This window comes from Microtus ochrogaster, linkage group LG3 (assembly GCF_000317375.1).
Source record: "Microtus ochrogaster isolate Prairie Vole_2 linkage group LG3, MicOch1.0, whole genome shotgun sequence".
Classification (NCBI taxonomy): Eukaryota; Metazoa; Chordata; class Mammalia; order Rodentia; family Cricetidae; genus Microtus; species Microtus ochrogaster.
This window is the reverse complement of record NC_022029.1, coordinates 47,455,471-47,476,020: the sequence shown is the minus strand read 5'-3', so window position 1 is coordinate 47,476,020 and position 20,550 is coordinate 47,455,471. Positions and strand designations below refer to the sequence as shown.

The window sequence follows — 20,550 nt, the reverse complement described above, 5'->3', positions numbered from 1 at the left end:
TAAAAATGAAACACGAGAAAAAGGGGTGGAGGGCAAAATGAACTTTTGCATATTTCAAAGGGAATTTCCCCACACACAGAGTTTTGCATATAGGGCTAAGGATCACATGGGCTCCTGGCCTCTTTGTCTCCCCCTTCTCTCCCTCTGAGGCTTAGTCACAGAGCTTAGAGTCTCTGTGACTGCAGCTCATGGCACAAGGGTTTTCCCTGATCCCTGCCACACTGAGAGCTAACGACTCAGAAGTCGTTACATTTATTTTCTCTATTCTTGAGAACCTCATACACGTGTACAATGAAACATCACAGATACCCCTGTTTCTCCCAACTGCCTCCAAGTGACTCTCATCATAGCCCCCCCCTCTCCAAACTCAGGTCCTTGTCACTGTCCCTCCTCCTTCCCCATAGCCCACTAAGTGTGATTAGTGCTGCCCTTAGTGGATGGTGCTGGGCCCATCCTCAGTGTGTGGGGAGCCTACCACTGGCAACACATGAAAGCAGAGAAAAAGACTCTCCTTCCTCAGCAGTTATAAGCTGCCAATAGCTCCTCAGTAAGACATGGGTTCTAGGGATCACTCCCCCCATCTATACCAGAATTCTGGCTGGATTGGCTTTAAATACCACGGCTGCTGTGAACCCATGAGGGCGACAGCCATGCCAAGCTCACAACATGATTATGGAAGTTACAAAATAATCCCACACTAGCTCAGAATTACGTATAATAGTTATTTATTAAGGGGGGGGGACTCATAATCACTGTCCTAGATCACAGTCCGCTGCATGAATCGGGAACAGGAACCAAATCTAGCAGCTGGAAGAGAGAACCGGAAGCAAGAGAGTGAGTGCACACTTTACAACTGCATTTGTATATAAGAGACCACGCCCAAGTGGGCTGAGATCTTAAAGGCTATTGGCTGAAGGAGCAGGAGGAGCTCCCACAGCAACAGCGCTCCTCCCAGTTATCAATCAGACACACAGATACACAGACACACACACAACACACACAAGCGTGTTTTCAGAGAGACTCACTATGTAGTTCTGGCTGAACTCACTCTGTAGACCAGGCTGGCCTCAAACTCAGAGATCCACCAGCCTCTGCCTCCTGAGGCAGTGCCATTATGTCCAACTCTTATATTCTTCCTACTTCCTCTTCCTCAGTGTCCCATGAGCCTTGGTGGTGGATGCGGGGGTGGGGGGGTGTACTGAGAATGATGACCCTTCTAGGACTGGGCACTAAATCTCTTGGTCTCAGCACTCAATCAGATGTTTTGTGCCCCAGCTCCTCCTCAGTCATGATGTTCTCAGTCTCCTTGGAAGCAGATTCTCCCTCCAGGAAGAACTACCTTTCGGTATTAATATAGGACAAGGTCCTCTACAGAGCTCACACTCAACAACCGAGAAATAGCAAACATTTAAGTTAGAGTTTTTGTGTTGGACCTCGTTCCTTGTACTTCCCAGTCATTGTGGTCCACAAGCCACAGACTGGACATGCCTGCTGGGATAGAAGCTTACTTATACACACCCTCTTGTCTGTCTGTCTATCCCTGTCTCTTTTCACTCTCCCCTCTCTACTTTGCTATCCAGAAACTTCTAGTCTGATACAGCCCACTTGTTTTAGGTCCTAATGTGGGTTCTGCTGTCATGGTAGGGGAGCCCCTGCTGTCATCATAAGAGTAAAAACATTTGAAACAGGGTTTTAAAAGCAATGGTTTTGTTTCATTAGTGGATGGGTTAACAGGTCAACAGACTGTCCCCCTTCAGGACCTTGGGATCTTTGCTATCTTTAGCACCTGGCTTCCAAGGGACTCATTCCTGCTTGCTTGCTTTCTTTCTTTTTTCCTTCCTTCCTTCCTTCCTTCCTTCCTTCCTTCCTTCCTTCCTTTCTTTCTTTCTTTCTTTCTTTCTTTCTTTCTTTCTTTCTTTCTTTCATTTTGACCTTTTCTCCGTGTATCAGCCCTGGCTGTCCTGGAACTTGCTCTCTAGACCACGCTGCTCTCAAACTCTGCCTCCCAAGTGTTAGGATTAAAGGCGTGCACTCCCACCACTGCCTGGCTGAAAAGAATAGATTTTATATCAGGTCGGCGGTATATCTCAGTACTTGCACAAAATCTTGAGTTTAATCCCTGCCATTGAAAAGTACACGAACGTTTTTATCACTAACACAGCTGGTACAGGAAGAGCATACACCTCAGTGATAGAACCAGAAGCAACTGGGTTCCGAGTCTCAGCAGTGTTCAGATCTTACCTGCTTGGCATGCTTATGTGGTTCATGTTGTGGAAGTACCTGAGTGACTTGAAAAATGCTGGCAGAATCAAGTCTAAAAGAACTCTGTCTCAATATCACTACCCTAGCCTGCTAACATCTTTTTATGTGGGACAGGACTAAAGGAAGCAAGTGTTTCTTCCTCTCATGTTTTCTGGGCTAGGACCAGTCACAAGGCTGTCTCTAACTGTGGGTGCAAATGTGCTCAGGAAAGCAGCCCTGAGGTCTGAACACAGTGGAGGGCAGCTCCTTGGGAACAGCAGTCACCTCTGCCACCGTAAGGTGGGTGGCGGTGAAGACACAGAAAAGGCTCATCTGAGAACTGCAGAAACCACCAGAGAAGGGAACCTGTCAGAAAGGATAGAAGGCTTGGGGTGGGGCACGGTCTGGGGAGGGGATGCTTCCTCTCATGGGAGCCTGCTCAATCAGCATTACATCCAGTCCTTTTCTTCTGTGAACAGGCTTCAGGGACCCGACCACAGAGACCACGTTCCTGGGCAGCAGCAGACAGCCACCATTCTCAGGGGCCACCTGCTGTGGAAAGAAGGGTGATGACCGCAGAGCTCCTGGGGAAGCACCTGGCCTCCCTGCAGGGGGCAGCCAGGTCGGGCCTCCAGTGGGCATAGAGCTTCCTGCCTTCACACTGCACAGACGTTTAAGACACTGAGAACGCAGCTTCTCTCTAGGTAGGAAGCGGTTGCAGGAACGACCTGAGGAACAGCAGTTAGTTTTCTAAGCCCTGGCTAGGAACTAGGAAGTGTGTGTGTTGTTTTCGTTTCACTGAAAACACTTGACAGCCAGACAGCTTGAGCATCTCCTAGCACCTGGTGCTCAGTGGGGCTCTGCGCCTGGCCTGGGGCCAGTCCCCAGTCAGAGAATACCAGGGCTTTATTCAAGTTCAGTCCTGCTTGCACTCCAGGGTGCGACTACCTCACAGACACTCAGGCCTGGCAGTGGGGGTTAAGTTGCTCAGAGGGAGGATGCTCTACCATTGTGTGAGGCCCCCGGGGGGTGGGGGGGCACTGAAGGGGTTTAATGGGGTCTCTTCACCGAGGGGAGATGTCTAGTTATGTGAGGGCTACCCACTTCCTGGTGGATGGGGGGGTCTCCTCACATCCTCTAGAAACTTGGGCTCACATTTCAGTGGGGAGGACAAGTTGACTTCCTCAGGGGCAGTTCTGGGTTACTAGGCAAAAAAGACTGGAGTTGCTGGCTGTACCCTTTCTAGCCATCAAAGTCACGTGAGTCAGATCCTGAGGGCTCCTGTGTCCCAAATCTGATCAAGGTGTCCTGACAGTTGAGACAGGGACACTTACTCTAGTGAGGATTAAAGTGCCCATGGTCAGGGAAAGAGTATAGCTACACAGCAATGTGACCTATTGCTGTGTAGCTATAGGTCACAAGGAACCTCAGAGCTTTAAAGCTGCCGGATTGCCGGGGAGTGTAATGTTCCACATGTGGGCTGTCAGCAGCAACTTTCCTGACTCCATCTTGCTTTCAGTAGCAACAAGACAAGCTCCCCAAACCCAGGAGAGTGGGCAGCGGGCTTGCCCAGCCGCCTGTGCCTGGTCCTTCAAAGCTTCCTAGAATAAGCTGGATACTGCTTGCTTCAGTTTTATGTATCAAGTAGCAGCTTCTTCCTGTTTTAACCAGTGGGTATGTGAGGTCAGCATCTGGAGTCAGAGAAGGGAAAAGTCTTTAAAATTTCAGTCCACTGAACTGTGTGTTCCAAGTGACTCAGCCAATTTAAACAAGAATGGGGAGGATGGAAGAGCCCTGAGCTGGCTACTCTAGCTGCTGGAGAAAGATCTGTCACCTTTACTCTGTGATCTTCACTGGAGATTTTGTGTTCAAAATCTTAGTTACTATTTGAAAATTTTCATATTTCAGTATTCAGAAGCCAAATAAGCAGTATGGTATGACTATGGCTATGGCAAGACAGAGGACAGGAAGTGCTGGGGCTGCTGGAGCTGCAGGGCAGCAGAGCTGCAGACAGTTCTGACCTCTGCACTTCACCCTTCCCTGTAGGATGCCCCTGTCGGTGCCAGCGTAGCTCCCACGCAGTTCCCCTGCCCACAGCAGTGACCTGTGAAACCAAACCTCAGGCACCTGAGAGCCACACAGAAGGGTCTGGGCAGGCCAGCGGTGGAGTTAAGTAGATCTCCTGGCCCACCCATCCCTCAAGATTCTTTATAAGCAGTTTCAGAAGGGAGCTGTTAAAAGCCTTTCACACACAGTCAAGCTTTGAGAGGAGTTACATTCATAAACTTATACTTTTATTCTCTTTCTGTACATGTTGGCAATGATAAAGCTTAAAGATGCATTTCTATGAAATATGCAAAACAAGGAATTTACATAAATAATTTATACTTCAGAAAATTAAAGTTGAAAAATATTCCCACATTATTTTAGAGTTCACAGTATACTTAAAGTACATCAAGCTTCCCTCCTTATATTTCAAACCATATTGTCTGAGCAGAGAAGGATAAAATCTAACCAGAATAAAAGGATCAAGTTTCTGTTTATTCAGTGCACAAGTGGATGCTACTTCAGTATCAGGCCACACAGCCCCGCGGCTGCAGTGTTCTTCCCCAGCCCTTCCCCTCCTGAGTGCTGTGGCCCAGCAGGGCTCACGTGTGTGGACCAGTTCCAGCATCACTGACTCCACAGTGGACACATTTGCCAAGTGGTAACGCCCGGTGGTCTGATGCCTCATTTCCACATAATACTTTATAGCCCTGAAAATGGAAACCCTGGCACCTAGCGCAGCTGGACGTTAACACTAGTTACAAGGCACTGAGCTGTGGTGTTTGTCTATAGGAAAGGTCATGTTTGCATAGATGGCTAGCAAGTTAGTGTGCAGGAACATACTGGCCCGGCGTGTGGCTCTGTGATGGATGAAGCCCTGTGATGCTCCTTGGCCCAGAAGAACGTAGTCTTCCACTCTTGAACCCAGCCTGTGGGCAGCTCCCTGGTGCTGGCTTCTCCAGGCCCTCAGAGGAGAGTTTTTTGTTCAAAAAGCTGCAGGTCAAAGCGGACCCAGACTTCTCCAGTGGGGACTTCATGCAGCAGGAGCCGGCGAGTCGTAGGGCCTTTGCTTTCCTGCTCTGTTCGAATTTTTGCCACTGGAACTTCAGTCCGACCCAGGAAGTCTGGGGAATAGACATCACGTGAGGATCAAGTATCTTTGTTCCTTCTAAGATAAAACCTTGCCGAGCAGGAGAGCCCGAAACAGGATTTAGACAGCTTTCAAGCCCTGCGTGAGGAGCCCACTGGCTCATGATCTTTGGTCCTACAGTGGACAAACGCGTGGTTACAGCTCCCTATCTGTTAGCCGACAGGGAAGACAATGCTCTACCCATCCAGTACTCACTAGTGTTTCTAATGTATGCAGGCAGTGCCTGTGCTCAGAGACCATGCCCTCCGGCAAACACCCACCTCCTGCTGAAGTGAGCTGACAAGGCCTGTGTCATTTCCTGTAGCTGTCATGGGGCCAATAGCACTAGAGTTTAGGACTCTGGATAAATTCCAGATCCCAGACAACTGGGACCACCTTCAGGTGCCGAGTTAGACTTACCATCTGGAGAAAACTGGTCTCTGTCGAACATAGTGAGACACAGTACGTCCTGGTAAAGATCCTTGATGAAGAACTGGCAGTTAAAGTTCCACTTGGGATTTAGCGTGTCTTGGAGGGTCCTGGTGGTATAGCTCTGGGAGCCCATGCTGACTTCACAGTATGGATTACTCTTTCCTGCACAGAGACAGGCCAAGGACACACGCAGTGTGGTAAGGAAAGAGGGTGACCAGGGCAGGGTCTGTAGGCTGCTTCACCAGAGACCATGGCAAGAAGTGCCACTACCTGGTGGGACACATTTACCTCAGAGCTGAGTAGCAGTATGGCCCCATGTTCCCAATGATGCTATAATCCCGGGGAGCAAGTGTAGGTTCTAACAGCAGGACTGCTCCCCACAAGCTTGAGAAGGTGCCAGTGTGACATGCTTTGTGTATGTTCATGCATTAGCAATCAAGATGGGGGATGTTGGTTCTTACTGGGAAACAGTGAGTGATATTGGCCCAATAAACAGCTTATCAGGGTTCTAGCAACACCAGAAACACTGCCTTTTAAAAATTACCCATCATTCCACATTCAAAAGAGGTACCAGTAAAGAGCAGGGTGTTACCACATCTGTTGAATAAAAGCAGCATTTACCATTTGGTTTGCAGGCTTTTAATTCTGTAGCTTCAATGACGTGCACCATCAGACGCCCAATGCCTGACGTCTTCTGAGAACGTGCTACAAAAGAGGAAGAGAGTGGTGTTAATTTCTCTGAGGTCGTAGACAGACACCACAGTGAGGAAGCAATGCTGCAAGGCAGCAGTCTGCTCTCGCACCCTCTGTCTCCACCCTGGAGACCAAACCATGTTCGGGCGTGTCCCACCAGCCCCGGGGCTTCCAGCCCTCACTGTGTGTCACTCTGCCTAGACCACGAGCCCCAGGCCAGCGCTGCTGTCATCTGCTACTGCTGGCGAGCTAGCTTCTCCCAGGCGGCCATCTGCTAGGGATGCCTTTCTGGCTGCCTTTGCCTGTCAGGATCCGAGTCATCCTGAGATCCCGGTTAGTCTCGGTCAGCTCAGCCTCCTTCCCTCTGTGTACCACTGCTGTGTAGCCTTGACTGAGGCCTGAAATTTTGTACCCTGCCAGTCTCCTTCCTCCGCTGGGAGAAGCAACTGTGTGCCACGTGGACTGCTTATCTAGACTTCGTAACCATAAAAATGCCTATGAATAGTAATATTAATTTTAAAATGCATCTGTTTGTCCAGTACTTCTGGCAAATAACATGTACTGGTTACTCCATGTTAGGCATGTGCTAGATATAATATGGATTATATTTAATTCCATGTTTGCCTTATAAGGTAGCTCCTGTTTAATAGGTGAGGAAAACTGAGTCTTAGGAAGAACCCTGTGCTCAACTCACAGGTTTTTAAAGGCCAGGGTTTCATTCTAGCCCAAGCTGCTGGCCTTGAACTTGGAATCCTTCTGTTTCAGCGACCTGACTGTTCAACTCAACAGTTCCCCCCTTTTGGCTTTTCATTTTGAGACAGAGACTCACTGACAGCCCTGACTGGCCCAGATCTTTCTCTGTGGACCAGGCTAGCTTTAGACTTACAAAGATCTGCCTGCCTCTGCCTCCAGAGTGGTGCGTCTAAAGGTGTGAGCCACCACACCTGCCCCAGAGTTTTCAAATGGCAAGGTTAAAAGGAAACATCAGTTAAAGTGTGAACCACTCGTGCAAACTTCAATGACACAAAGGGCCCTGGTCTTCGTGAGCAGTTTGTTTCAGGTTTCATGTATTTGGAGAGGTTCTGAAGCTGTTTAGTGTGGGCAGAAGTGAGTCCTGTGTTCACACTGCTGGCGAACGTGAGGTTTGGAAGCAGAAGGAATGCTTGGTGTCTGGGCCTGTGCAGCCTTCCCACCTTTCCTTCTTCAGGTTTTCTGGTTTTTATTTTCTGTTTGTTTGTTTTGACAAGTTATCGCTAGTATCCCAGGCTGCCAGGCCTCAGCCTTGAGGGCCTCTTGCTTCCATTTCAGAGGTGGGTAGCCTTGTCTGTAAGCAGTGCTCTCCTCCCTGATGTCCCCATGTCTCTACCATGGAGCATGCTCTTGTTCCCTGGAGGCAGAGCCTGGCCTGATTGTCTCTATAGGCCCCACTGTGTGCGCTGCAGGGCCTGGCACACAGCCAATAACCACGTCTAAATGATTGTACCCACAAAGGACACAAAGCAGTGCATATAGACAAACTCACGAAAAACCTTGATTTGTACTTTTGACAAATTAAGAGATCATTATGTATTTTATGAAATGATTCATCATTGATTTTAGCTTTTAAAATAGTATTCATTTAGGAAAAGGCAATTTACACATACCTCCAGGAGCATAGAACAAAATAGGGGAAACCTGAATAAAAAACACATAAGAGCTTTGGCTTCAGCAGCGAGGCCTGAGTGGGAGCAGTGGAAGGGAGGAGGGTGGGGAGGGGAGGGAGTGGGAGCAGTGGAAGGGAGGAGGGTGGGGTGGGAGGGGCAGGCCTCCACTGGGGAGATAGGAGGTGGGGCCTGGCATTCAAATGGAGGTTGGGGGCTAAGGATGATCTCCAAAGGTCCTTTAGGACACTGAGCTGGTGGACAATCTGTCCTACATACAGTGTGACATACAGATCCCCTCGTCCTCAGGAGTCGGGGTGACTTCAGAGAAGCAAAATCTGAAAAATGGTCCAGACTTAGCCCAGAAGGGCTGCTAGCAGGTGCCAGGGAGGAGCCAGAGTTTCATTTGGGCCTTAAAGAGTGGGAAGCATCCTAAGGCAGACGCGGCAGCAGGCTGTGACATAGCAATGGGGGAAGCACTGGGAAACAGGCTGTGATGGGGCAGTGTTGGAGATGAGCCCGAGTTTGGAATGCGAAACTGTCCTTAATTTGGGAGGCCAAAGGGAGGATGCTGAGGCAGGGCCTGATGCACAGAAAGGGAGAACAGAACCGTCCAAGAGAGAAGGCTGCTGGAGCTTGTCTGGAAGGCTGGGATTGTGGAGAGTAGCCATACCCACTGTTGAGCCTGGCAGAGGTAGGAGCCCATGGGAGGGCTGTCTGAGGGGCACAATGCTGGGAGAAGGGTAGATTCCCAGGAGGAGGGGAGAAAGGAGAGCTGAGAAGTCAGATGAAAGTGTGCAGAGGAGCCTCAGAGTACGAGGGGGTGGGGAGAGGGCGTGTGTAACTACAGGAAGCTGGAACAAGGATTAGTTAGGTTACCCAAGCACAGACCTTGAAAGCAATGGGGGAGAGATGTGTGCCAAACAGTGGTGGGGCTGAGGTGCAGAAGGGGCCAACTGGGCCCGGGGTCCTGGAGGCCAGGATGGTAGGGGCAAGGGCCAAGAGGTGAGGGTCGGAGTGACATACCCAGCAAAGGACTCAAGTGGGATGACAGAGCCCCACCAGGGTGAGGTTAGTCATTAAGAGGAGGGAGGAAGAAGGGGCAGGAATGGCTGCAGAGAGAAGGCAGGCCGTGTGGGGTCCCATGGCAGGTGGGAGAGCTCAGGGCAGTCTGGAACTGGCAGTGGGAGGGGAAGTGCCCAGCTCTCCTGCTGTCCTATGACCCCATCTCCAGGCTTCACAGCAGGGGCAGCAGCTGGTGCCTCTAGAGCTAGACTGTGGTCTGCCCGTCCACCTCGGGAGCTGGTTCCCACAGCTGGGGCACTAGCAGGTACCTTGGTAAGCCTTTTCCCGTTTCTTCTTCTCGGTGTCAATGTATTGCTCTGAGGCAGCCTTGATCTTCTGAACCCAGGCCGTCCTGGAGGAAAAGCAGAATGATGGCCATAGGATGGCCAGGCACCTCCATGCTCAAGCACAGCCCAGTTCCGCAGCTCTCTTTTGCCAGCCTTGGCTTTAAGTTTGTATAGCAGGTTTCTGGCTATCACCTAATCTTAGTCCAAGTGATAGACTGGGCTGCTAAAGACAGCGTTGGACAACACGAGGCCCTTGTGAGGGGCTGGGAGCCCCAAACTGGAAGATACGCCACACTGATGGTAATTCAGCATGGTGGCAGTTCCCAGGGGACTGTGCAGAGGAACAGCAACATCCCCTGGGATCGTCAGCAGAGGTGCTCACCCTGGGAGCTCCACTGCAGGGAAGCAGGGCTGGTGGGGATGTGGCAGGGAGGGCAGCCATCTGGCCAAGTGAGTCTGTGGGATGCAGACCTGTGGGGTTCAGGCAGCTCCCGGGGAGATTTTGGTGGGGACTGAAGCATTGACCTGCCATTTGGGGAGTGTATGAGGACTCAGGAAGCAGGGAACTATTAGCAGGCGGCTGTGTGACTAGTGGCTGCACCAGGGCCTACTGTGAGGCTGGAGTACAGGGACACACATGCGAGAGGCTGGGATAAGGGTTAGTAGGCCTCCATCATGAGTGGCCCCAGGCCAATGGCACAGGGACATGGTCTGTGCTTCCTCTGGAGTTCAGGACAGGTCACACATCAGCAGGACTGACCTTTCATTAATGTTGTCTGTTCGGAGGGTATACACCCGATCAATGTGGGAGATGTGGAAGACGGGCTCATCACTGGAAGGGTCTGTGGGCAGTTTCACCAACACTTCATTCAGGAAAATGGGCTGAAAGAATTAGGGCCAAAATATGTGAGAAAATGAGAGATGGGTCCTAACACTCCACCCAGTATGCCCACAGAGTTCCGTTCATAGTTGTGAAGAGCCCAGGGAGAAGCAGAAAGGGGCTGGTGCCTGCAGGACAGTCAGTGTCCCTGACTGGACAGGAGCTCTGAGAGCCTGTGCTGCTGATGGAGTCGCGGAGAGAGCAATGCTGGCTGTGGCGCGGTGGAAGCTCCCCCTGTCACAGCAGCGGGCGGTCAAGGGCTGGCACACAGGGCTCCTTCCCTGGGGAAGTGCCAAAGGACACTGAAAGCCACTGGAGCAGGGGATGGACAGGGCAGGACCAGGTGGGAGGTCCTGTGTGTGTGTGTGTGTGTGTGTGTGTGCGCGTGCGCGCTCAAGGCAGAGCGTCCTTATGGGGCTCACTCACCGTCTTATACATTTTGAACTGAGCACTGGACTTGGAGCTGAAGAGCTTCTCAGAGCCGGAGGATGCAGCGAACTGCCTGACCATGTAGGTGAGCAGCAGGAAGTCATTGAAGAGAAACCCATGCAGTTCCTTGTTGCTCTTGGTCTTATATAACTTCCCGCTGTGCAGAAGCTTCCGGGGACCCAGGCAGTTGGTGAGGGAGTTGAAAATAAGTTGCTTAGAGAGAAGAAAATGGCACTTTGTAAGTCTGAGGGCAAATAACTCCGCTGTCCATGGAAGGCCAGTGCCCAGCACCTGAGGGACTGTAGAAGACTTTCTAGGAGCAATACAGTTTGAATCACACAGCTTTCTAGAACAAATACAAACAAAATTTTTCTATTTATCACTCTTTAGAATTCTCTCAGCTCCATGAAAAATTAATACTTGATTCTACGGATTTCTACCAGTAAATTCAAAGAACTCACAAGGAAGACCCCACTTTGCCTCTGTTGGCAAGGCAGGGCAGCAAACCCAGGGTGTGCTGCAGGCAGGACAATGGGCCCACATGGTCAGTGAGCGTGCGCAGGTGTGACACAGCTTCCCTCCCCTGAACCTCCCTGGCGCACCCAGCTCAGCGCACAGCCTCACCTCTGCCAACCCTTCACACTGCACATGTGCCTGGATCCACTCCAGCCGGTCTGAATTTTCCTTCTCCCGAACTCCCTCGTTCACCTGGGAGCACAGCTCCTCGGCTCGCTCAAGGGCCAGTTTCAGGGAAGAATGGTCAACGTGATTCTGTGGAGTGTTCTCTAGGATCTGGAGGACAGTGGGCAGTGTCACATGGTGTCACCCGCCCATTCACTGCCCTGCTGCATACATGTGTGAGACCTCGGGGAACCTCCAGCGAGAGGAGAAGCAAAGGCCTTGGGAAGCACACAGTCCCATAGTCCTTGTGGGAACAGGGGCTGGAAATTACATGGGCTATGGGTGACAGGGACACTAGGAATCTGACAAGTCTTGATAATAATGGCTGCTTTCTTGGGTCTCCCTAAGAATATAAGTCATGTGGGGTTTTTTTTTATTTTTATTTTTATTCGGGGGGGGGGTGGTTTTGCCTTTTTGAGCCAAAATCTCTGAAGTCCAAGCTGCAGAACATTCACTATGTTCCTTTATAAAACCTGTATTCTCCTTAGAAAGCATTCTGGGGCCCAAGGTTCTGCTAATGGTGACTCCATGTCCTCTCTGGCTTGATGGCTGTCCCACAGCTACAAGATGGCCTTTACCCTGCCCCACCAGCACACTGTGACCATGGAACGTTAGGGCACTGCTCCCTGGGTGTGTGCTCTCTGTCCAGCCAGGGGGTCCTGCCCCTGAGTCAGCCTGACCGAGAACTCACACTTCTGATGAGCAGGGGGTAGCGAGTGATCCTCTGCATGGGCTTCAGCAGGAAGCTGGACAGGGGCATTCCTTTACATCGCGGGTCAGATGCCAGTTTCTGGAAAGCAGAGAGGCCTTGTGAGGAAACTACAGAAACACTGGGCGAAACGCCCACCTCCCGCCAGGGCCACTGTCTAGATTTCAGGTTCGTTTTATGACAGGATGTGAAAAGACACATGTCAGGTTAGCAACAGGAACCTCTCAGCTCATGAGTCCAGCCCAACCCTGCTTCTCAGCTTTCCCATGCTGTGCGGCACACTCTTCCTCTGCTGCTAGAACAGCTCTCGCCTGGCCGCTCCACCCAGCCCACTGGCCTCGCTCTTGACCACATTCACTTCTGCCATCTTCCCTCAGCGTAGCTGCTGCCCAGGCCCAGCACCTGTACGCAGTCATTCTCTGGAGTTCTGTCATGAGTACATTACACTTCTCAGATGCTGCGAAGTCACCTCAGTCTCAACATGCCCATGTTCGAATTCCCTCCACCTCACCAAGGAGTTGTTACTTCCTCCCGTCTGTCGGGTGGACAGCTCTTGATTTCCCCATTTCAGTACACCTACCACCCGCTTCACCAGAAATGTGTGAGATTGCTAGGTGAGAACCGGCTGTGCGCCAGGCCATGAACGTATGAATTTGGCCAGTACTGTCTCTACTGCCCTTTCTCCATGTTTCTGATTCACACTCAGGCCGTGCTTCTCTGTGGTCACTTTCCCCTGGGACACCTCCCTCCTCTCGGTGACTCTCCTCTGCGTACTTAGTGCCTCTGGGCACCAGGTCACCAGGTGGAGCATCATACTTCAGGTAGCTCCGTCAGAAAGTCGGTATCAGTGGCCTGCTGGTACAGCACCTGAAGGGGTCACCAGCACTCTGGGGAGAGCACACAAAGTGGTCGCTGGCACTCTGGGATGAGCACCTTTAATACTGAGGAGTGATTCACTACATTTATGAACAGGAACACTGTCCTTTTTGTTTTCAGATAGACCTGCACCTACATATTTTGCTCTAATGATATCTTTATGCTTTTCATTTCTATTAAAAAGTAATATTTGGAGATAGGGTGGTATCTCAGAGGAAGAATTCTTGCCTATTATGAGCAAGACCTTGAGTCTGAGTCCCAACATCAAAAAAGAAAAAAGACAAAAATTTAAAAGTAACACTTTGATATACATAGTATTGACAAAATTTCCTTTTATTTAACTTTTCTTTGAAGTACTAGGGATGGAACCTAGGGCCTTGCGTATGTCAGGGAATCACCCTCCTGTTGAATTATACCTCTAGCCCTATATGCTGCTTTACATTTTAAAACATGTTAGCTGGGTGACAGTGACACACTCCTTTAATCCCAGCACTCAGGAGGCAGAGGCAAGTGGATCTCTGAGTTTGAGGCCAGTCTGGTCTACAGAGTGAGTTCTAGGACAGCCAGGACCACACAGAGCTACCCTGTCTCAAAAAACAAAACAAAACAAACCAAAAACAAAAATCCAAGTGTTTACTTATTTATGTATTTATTTATTTGTTTGTTGTTGTTGTTGTTGTTGTTGTGTGTATAAGCCATTTTATGTGGGTATCTGTTAGAACCCTGCAGCTACCAGCAGCTATGAGCTGCCATGTGGGTGCTGGGAACTGAACTCAGGTCCCCTGGAGGAGCATTGAGTGTTCTTAACCATTGAGCCCTCTCCAGCCTGTTTGTTTGTTTTTTTGGAAACAGATCCTTTTTATATAGCACAGGCTGACCTTGAGCTTATGTTCTCTGTGTCTCAGCCTCTCAAGTGCAGGAATTACTGGTATACACAAGCATGCCTGGCTTAAAAACAGCATTGCATTATAGTAACCAGGTGTATGAAGTTAGCTGCTGGTGCGGCACACGCAGGGTCACAGCTACACCTGTAGGGATTATTCACGGGCATCTGTGCACACTGCTGGTGCGGCACACGCAGGGTCACAGCTACACCTGTAGGGATTATTCACGGGCATCTGTGCACACTGCTGGTGCGGCACACGCAGGGTCACAGCTACACCTGTAGGGATTATTCATCTTCCTGTTTATTCTTTTTTTCCTACTTCCATTTCCTCTAATCACAAAGTACTCACCTGATTATTTAAAATTTATTTTGCTATTTTTTATGCATTTAAGTAAGCTCTTTTATTTTCTTTCTGGAACAAAATGATTATTAAATAAATAAAATTCTAAAATTAGGACTTAATAGTACAGTGGGGCTCGAGAGAAGGCTCACTGGCTAAGAGCATCGGCTGCTCTTGCAGAGGACCTGGGTTTGGTACCCAGCACCCACATGGTGGCTCACAGCCACCTGTAAATATAAGCTGTAACACCAGTTCCAGGGGATCCAATGCCCTCTTCTGACCTCTGAGGGTGCCAGGCATGCATGTGGTTCACAGACATACATGCAGGCAAGCACCTGTATGCATAAATAATTTAAAAAGTAATGGCATTATGGATGGTTCTTTGGAAAAACAAAACAGTTGATATATAAGGTTGTTAAAAAAACAAAATGAAGCCGGGCGGTGGTGGCGTACACCTTTAATCCCAGCACTTGGGAGGCAGAGGCAGGCGGATCTTTGTGAGTTTGAGACCAGCCTGGTCTACAAGAGCTAGTTCCAGGACAGGCTCCAAAACCACAGAGAAACCCTGTCTCGAAAAACAAACAAACAAAAAAAACAAAAACAAAACAAAACAAAAAAAACACAAAATGAAGCAACACTACTCTTTAACCAGGATATAAACTCATGGTTCTAGTCAGGAAAATAAGCTCTCCCTGGGACAACACTATGCAGTCAGGAAGCTGCTGGCCATGCTTGCACTTCCGCTAATGGGGACAAGTCTGTCAACTGCAGATTTCCCACAACTTCTCAGCTTCCACAGTGGGAGGTGTGCTGCTGCCTCCAGGTGAAGAGGAGGCAAAGACCCCAAGGCCCAGGCTGGGCGTACCTTTAAGAATTCCTTGAAGTCAGCGTCCTCGTCTGTCTTCTGCTGTAACAGAGTGGCTCCGTTAAGCTGGCAGCTGCAGAAGCGGATGTAGGCCTGCATGTGGGACAGCTCTGCGGCCAGGATGTCCCCAATCATCTGAACAGGCATCTTCTCACCGCCAGTCTTCTTCCGCACCCGCAAGGCCCTGCAAGTAACTGACGGTCACTCCCTTTTCCACAGATCTCCTTCCCTGGAAGTTAGAGCGCCAGAGACCAATAGCAATGGCACTGGTGCACTGACCTAGCATCCTTGGACACTCGGACTGGGAAGGCATGGCTAGCAGGAAGGGGCAATTGCATAGCCTAAAGCTCTGCTGGCTGAGCTAATCTGGGGGAAACACTAGCAAAAAAGAAAAAGATACCAAAGTCTACACATTTAGGTGCTTTCTAGGCCATTAGAAGAGTTTTCAATTCACCTCATTCTCTTGACACAGTTCCTTTTGCAAGATTCAATTTGTTTCTCCTCATTTGAGGAAATGTGGCTTAGGAGCCAAGGTGGCCAGGGGCTGGAATAGAGTGTTGGTGTCTTCATGGTGGGCTGTGTCCCTGCACAGGCAGGGGTGCAGCCCGGACTAAACTAGCCAACTGGCCTGGCGCTCTGCTTTCATAAATATCAAGGACAGGCCTTGAGCATGAGCACTGTGCTGGCATCTGGCTGTGGCTGCAGCTCTCTTCTGCCTGTCACCCCCCCTCCCAGCAGCATGCTGGACCTGTTTGGGGATCATACACCAACACAGCTTTTCTTGTTTAGTCAAAGCAGTTTTGCCTTCGAGTCCTTTACCTTTCTCAATGATTATGTAATGAAACTGCAGGGCCCTTCTCAAAATGCTCACGGAATGCAAAGCCTAAGGAAGAGGGCGGAGTTGAAAGTCCCAGACCCAGCAGTCCCTGAAGGGCTACAGTACATCAGGAGGCCCACAACTCACTTCAACAGCTTCGTGTTGGACATGATGAGCTCCTTCCAGTTCACAAAGATCAAGGTCATCTCTGCTTCAGTGAGGAAGCCCGACTCTGCCATTGGCTTCTGGAAAACCTGAGTAAAAGACACAGATGAAATTTAGCTGCAGTGTGGGTCCAAGCCATGCATGCCTTCCTGTACTCTTCTAGATAAGCATATTTATAACTGTTAGGTTTTTAAAGTTATCTGTTGTTATTGTGTATATATGTGCATATAATATATACACAACAGAGAGATAGAGACAGAATGGGGGGCACGTATGCCACAGTGTAGAGGGTAATTCTGGGGTGGGTTGTCTCCTCCCCCTTTCTGAGGCTGCAGGGTCTCACTCTGCAGTGCAGTATCTACAGGCTACCTGGCTCGCAAGCTTCTGGGCGTTCTCCTGACGGTCACTCATCTTGCCATGGAGATTACAGATATGTGCTACCATGTGCGCCTTTGTCACATGGATTCCAGGGCTCGAACTCGAATACAAATGCTTTTAGGGGCTAAACCACGCTGGCTCATTGTTAAAATTGCACCATTTCCTATTCTCACTAGTTGGGCTCCTGTAAGGCTGACTTACGGGCTGAATCCCCTCGCTAAGGAGGTAGTCCCTCCTCCCTCCAGGCTTGCTGTGGGGCCAAGCAGGGTGGGCACAGGGCCTTGCAGAGTGGAACCCACAGGATGGAGGGAGAGCGACTGCTGCACAGCTGCTCATCCCAGTTCTCAGGACCCTGTGTGTTGCTCAGCGAGAAAACAGTGGGGCCTTCTGTTACCCCATGACGACCATGAACAGATGCGCCCAGCAGAAGCCAGCCGCAGAAATACTCCCCACCCGGGCTCTACATACACACGGATGCATATGCGTGTAAGGCACAGGAGTGGATACAGGATTCTCACTGTGTACAGATGAAGCGAATGAGCTGCTGTTATTTCTCATTGGCTTATGAAGGGATAAGAGTGATTTTCCCAAGGTTCCCTGTAACACAGGGTTCTATGTTAAACCATGCAAAGGCCCTACACCTGTGAAGTGCTGAGATGGGGAGCCCTTGAGGCTCACAGGCCTTTAGACACAACTCACCATAAGCCCCTAGGTCCTTGACACTCCAGTGTAACTCATAGATCCCCATCCTCACGTCTACTTTTCCCTCCTGGCAGAGTAGACTCATGATAGTCTGAGCATAAATGAGGAGCCCTTCCTGGTTGGGGGTGGACCTGTTCTCTGGGCTCTAATCCTTACCCTCTTTGGGTATTGTTCCCCAACAAGACTGTGCACACTGTGAGGACAGGAACACCTTGGCTGCCTGTATTCCCTGCCATAGCACTTTAGCTAACGTTTGCTGAGTTAATGTGGGCCACAGACGTTAGGCAGAAATGCCATGAACCAGAAGCTCTCTAGAGGAGATGTCTCAGCTCCACACGAGATGGAGAATGTGGCTGGATGCCAGGACACACAGACACGCGAGAGGGTCTTCCTGCATCCAGGCTGTACTGAACGGCAGCTAAGGTCCCGGTCCTTATTCCCTACTGGGCTGTTCGTCTATGCAAAAGTCACGTGAGCAGGCTCAGAGAGGGAAGCAGAGGGGAAAAGACCATAGAGGCTTTACCAACTTCCATGAGAAAGTCACGTTAGCATAGTGTTTTCCACCCTACGTCCCTCCCCTGGAACACTGGGGGAGGAGGGTAGAAGGGGCATTCCTGACAAGCAACTGTGTCTGCTCGTATTCTGGGTTAGTGCGTGAGACTCTATGGCCACCCTCGGTCCCCTTGGAACTGTCACTTCCAGGAGGCTGATTGGGAACAGGGGCTTTTCTCCTAAGCTATCTTTCCAGGTATGGGGAAGTACAAGTAAAACCATTCAACCAGGGCCAGGCTAAGTTTGGGGGATGAAGAATGAAGAACAGATAGGGAGGGCGAGAGATTTAACTCAGTTTGTAGGATGCCTGTCTAACAGGCATGAAGTCTGGGGTTCAGTCCCCAGCCCCACACAAACTGGGTATGATGGCAGATGCTTCTAACTGCAGTGTATGGAAGACAGAGGCAGGAGGATCAGATGTTCAAGATCATCTTTAGTTCCAAAGCAAGTTCAAGGCCAGTTTGGACTACGTGAGGACCCTGTCTCAAACACAAAGGAGTGTGTAGGGAGCGCACAGGCGTGAGGAAAGCAGGCCTTGCAGGCAGATGCAGCCCCTGCTCCACTCTGCTATCCAGGTCATGGCCGGGGACGCACCCATGGCAGGGTAGGGTTGGGGGTGCTTGTTTCTCCAGGTGCTTTGTTGGCTGAATTGCTCTTCTCATCTGATGGCCTTGCTACATTCCCTGGCAACAGAAAGCCGTGGAAACAGAAACAGGGTGGAAGTATGAAGCTACCTTTTGTGCTTTCAGACAGAGCCATTGTAAAGTGTTCCTCTCAGGAGGGCGCTGTCACCAGCTTAGACACCACTGACCACAAGGGCAGGTCCAGGCAGTAAACACGTGATTTGGGAAACTGTTTGGCAACTGCACCTGTTTGGTTTCCGAAGTTGACGCCAACATTAGGTAGAGCCGAATGAAGCCAATGATAATGTCAGGTTTCCAAACAGCAGTGTAAATATGGTTAGGCAAGACCTGGAGTGGAGCCTGTTTGGAGGCCTTCGCACCCTCTCTATGCCCTTGTCCTCTGCACATTCAGCTAGGGCCTTCGCAGGTTCCCACCCCCACTCAGTGGACTCAGCTGGGGAAGAGCCTGTGCCTCCATCAATCAGGAGCCTTCAGTCTTCTGCCTCACCAGGGAGCAGAGGCAGCCTTTATTACTACAGCGTGTGAGTCCTCACGTGGAAGTGGTGCCCAGGCAGGGGGCACAGCTCAATGGTATAACACGTGTGTGGGACGTGAGCGGCCCTGGGCTATGCCCAGCACCGCAAACAGAAGAGGATGGCTTACGTTGCTTTCATGTGAGACTGGCAGAGACAGCCACCCTGTCTCCCACGGGCCTCACCTCGATGACCAGCTGCAGATCGTCCATGTACCTCTCCTCTGTCTGAATCAGCTCGTGAATGTAGCCCTGCCTCTTCCTCTCCATGGGCTGCATTGTGTCCAGGGCTTGGAGATCAGCGCACCCTGCAGAGACAGGGCAGAGCTTAACGACACTACTTCAGGATTTCTCAGAGGAGGCACTGCTTTCCCAGAGTATCACCCGTTTGCGGAGAGCTGGCATGAGCACTACTCTGCTCCTAGAGGTAAATTTACCACATCTGTTAAGCTACAGTATGCTCCTGATTTCGGAGCAACAGTGAGAGAATTAAGAATTTTAGAAATGGCCTCAAGGTGACCAGAATTTCACCATCCCACGACTTCTGGAAATTATTGAAATGATTAAATAAATTAGTTCTTGAAATTGGTGTTTTTCAAACTATAGATCATGAGCCATCATCAACTTAGGCCCGCTATTTACAAAGAATTACGGTCTATCATGCACACGGTGCTGGTCGGTGCCGTGAAAGGCTTTGCAATCTATCTAGTTATACTTACAGAAAATACCATAACTCACTTTGAATTACTGTTAGGAAAACAAGAACAAAAGGCCCGAGAAATGTATCTCTAGAGTTTTGCAAGGAAAGTTCTAAGGTTAAAAAAATCTCAACCAGCCCACTGAAAGAGAGCAGTGAGCCAGGCCCACCACAGAGTCCAGACACAGCCACTCAGAGGAGTCACAGCTCACAACAGGACTAGCGGTACTGGGTTCACTCTGCATCCATGCACAGCAACTACCTAAAACTACCCCAGGAATCCCCTCCTCAGGCAAAAAGTGGAAGCAGGCAAGTACCATAAAAACAAATTTGTAGGAGGCTGTGTGATTGAATGGAGCAGCTAACAGATCAAATCAATGTAAAATGTAATCACACTAACTGGGTTCTGGCTGGTTGCAGGAGGCCCTATGGTCAATTAACTTATGATTCTTATTATTTTAATATTTTTATTATTTATGTGTATGTATGCAGTGAGGTCAGAGAGGTGTAAGGACCCCTGAATCTTGACTCACAAGTAGTTGTGAGCTGCCTAATATGGGATTCGAACTCAGGTCCTCTGTAAGAATACAGTGTCTTAGCCACTGAGCCGTCTTACCAACCCAATCACCAATTAAGCTGGAACCAAACAGCAGAGTATTTCAAGCCATAATGGAAAACAATTCTTTGTAAGCCAATAAAAAAATAAAATTTAAAAAAACCACACACACACAAAGCTGGAGCCAGTGAGCTGGCTCAGCAGATAAAGGTGCTTGCTGACAAGCTCCACCACCTGGGTTTGTTCATCGGACTCACATGATGGAAGGGGAAAACTGATGCCCCCACACACACGAGAGAGAGAGAGAGAGAGAGAGAGAGAGAGAGAGA

At 49.9% G+C, this 20,550-nt stretch overlaps 2 protein-coding genes across 6 annotated transcripts in view; one reads left to right on the top strand and one right to left on the bottom strand.

Annotated features, from left to right (window-relative positions):
* The window catches only part of LOC101995573 (protein FAM228B), a 42,102-nt gene extending 38,803 nt beyond the window's left edge, over positions 1–3,299 (top strand). For 2 of the 4 annotated variants that reach the window (XM_026786019.1, XM_013351381.2), the window contains exon 15: positions 2,721–3,292. In XM_026786019.1, coding sequence (XP_026641820.1) covers positions 2,721–2,885 — 165 coding nt within the window. In that variant the 3' untranslated portion in view covers positions 2,886–3,292. Of the gene's footprint in view, positions 1–2,720 lie in introns of all 4 variants that reach the window. The other 2 variants (XM_026786020.1, XM_013351380.2) reach the window with 2 other exon arrangements.
* Positions 3,300–4,513: 1,214 nt separating this feature from the next.
* The window catches only part of Itsn2 (intersectin 2), a 116,485-nt gene continuing 100,448 nt past the window's right edge, over positions 4,514–20,550 (bottom strand). Inside the window, exons 30-40 of one of the 2 annotated variants that reach the window (XM_005360875.2) lie at positions 19,155–19,276; positions 16,164–16,270; positions 15,200–15,383; positions 12,215–12,313; positions 11,467–11,634; positions 10,840–11,055; positions 10,294–10,415; positions 9,516–9,598; positions 6,470–6,553; positions 5,837–6,010; positions 4,514–5,411 (exon numbers count right to left, since the gene is read on the bottom strand). In XM_005360875.2, the coding sequence (XP_005360932.1) occupies positions 5,254–5,411; positions 5,837–6,010; positions 6,470–6,553; positions 9,516–9,598; positions 10,294–10,415; positions 10,840–11,055; positions 11,467–11,634; positions 12,215–12,313; positions 15,200–15,383; positions 16,164–16,270; positions 19,155–19,276 (1,517 nt within the window). In that variant the 3' untranslated portion in view covers positions 4,514–5,253. The remainder of the gene's footprint in view (positions 5,412–5,836; positions 6,011–6,469; positions 6,554–9,515; positions 9,599–10,293; positions 10,416–10,839; positions 11,056–11,466; positions 11,635–12,214; positions 12,314–15,199; positions 15,384–16,163; positions 16,271–19,154; positions 19,277–20,550) is intronic. The other variant, XM_026786018.1, reaches the window with a different exon arrangement.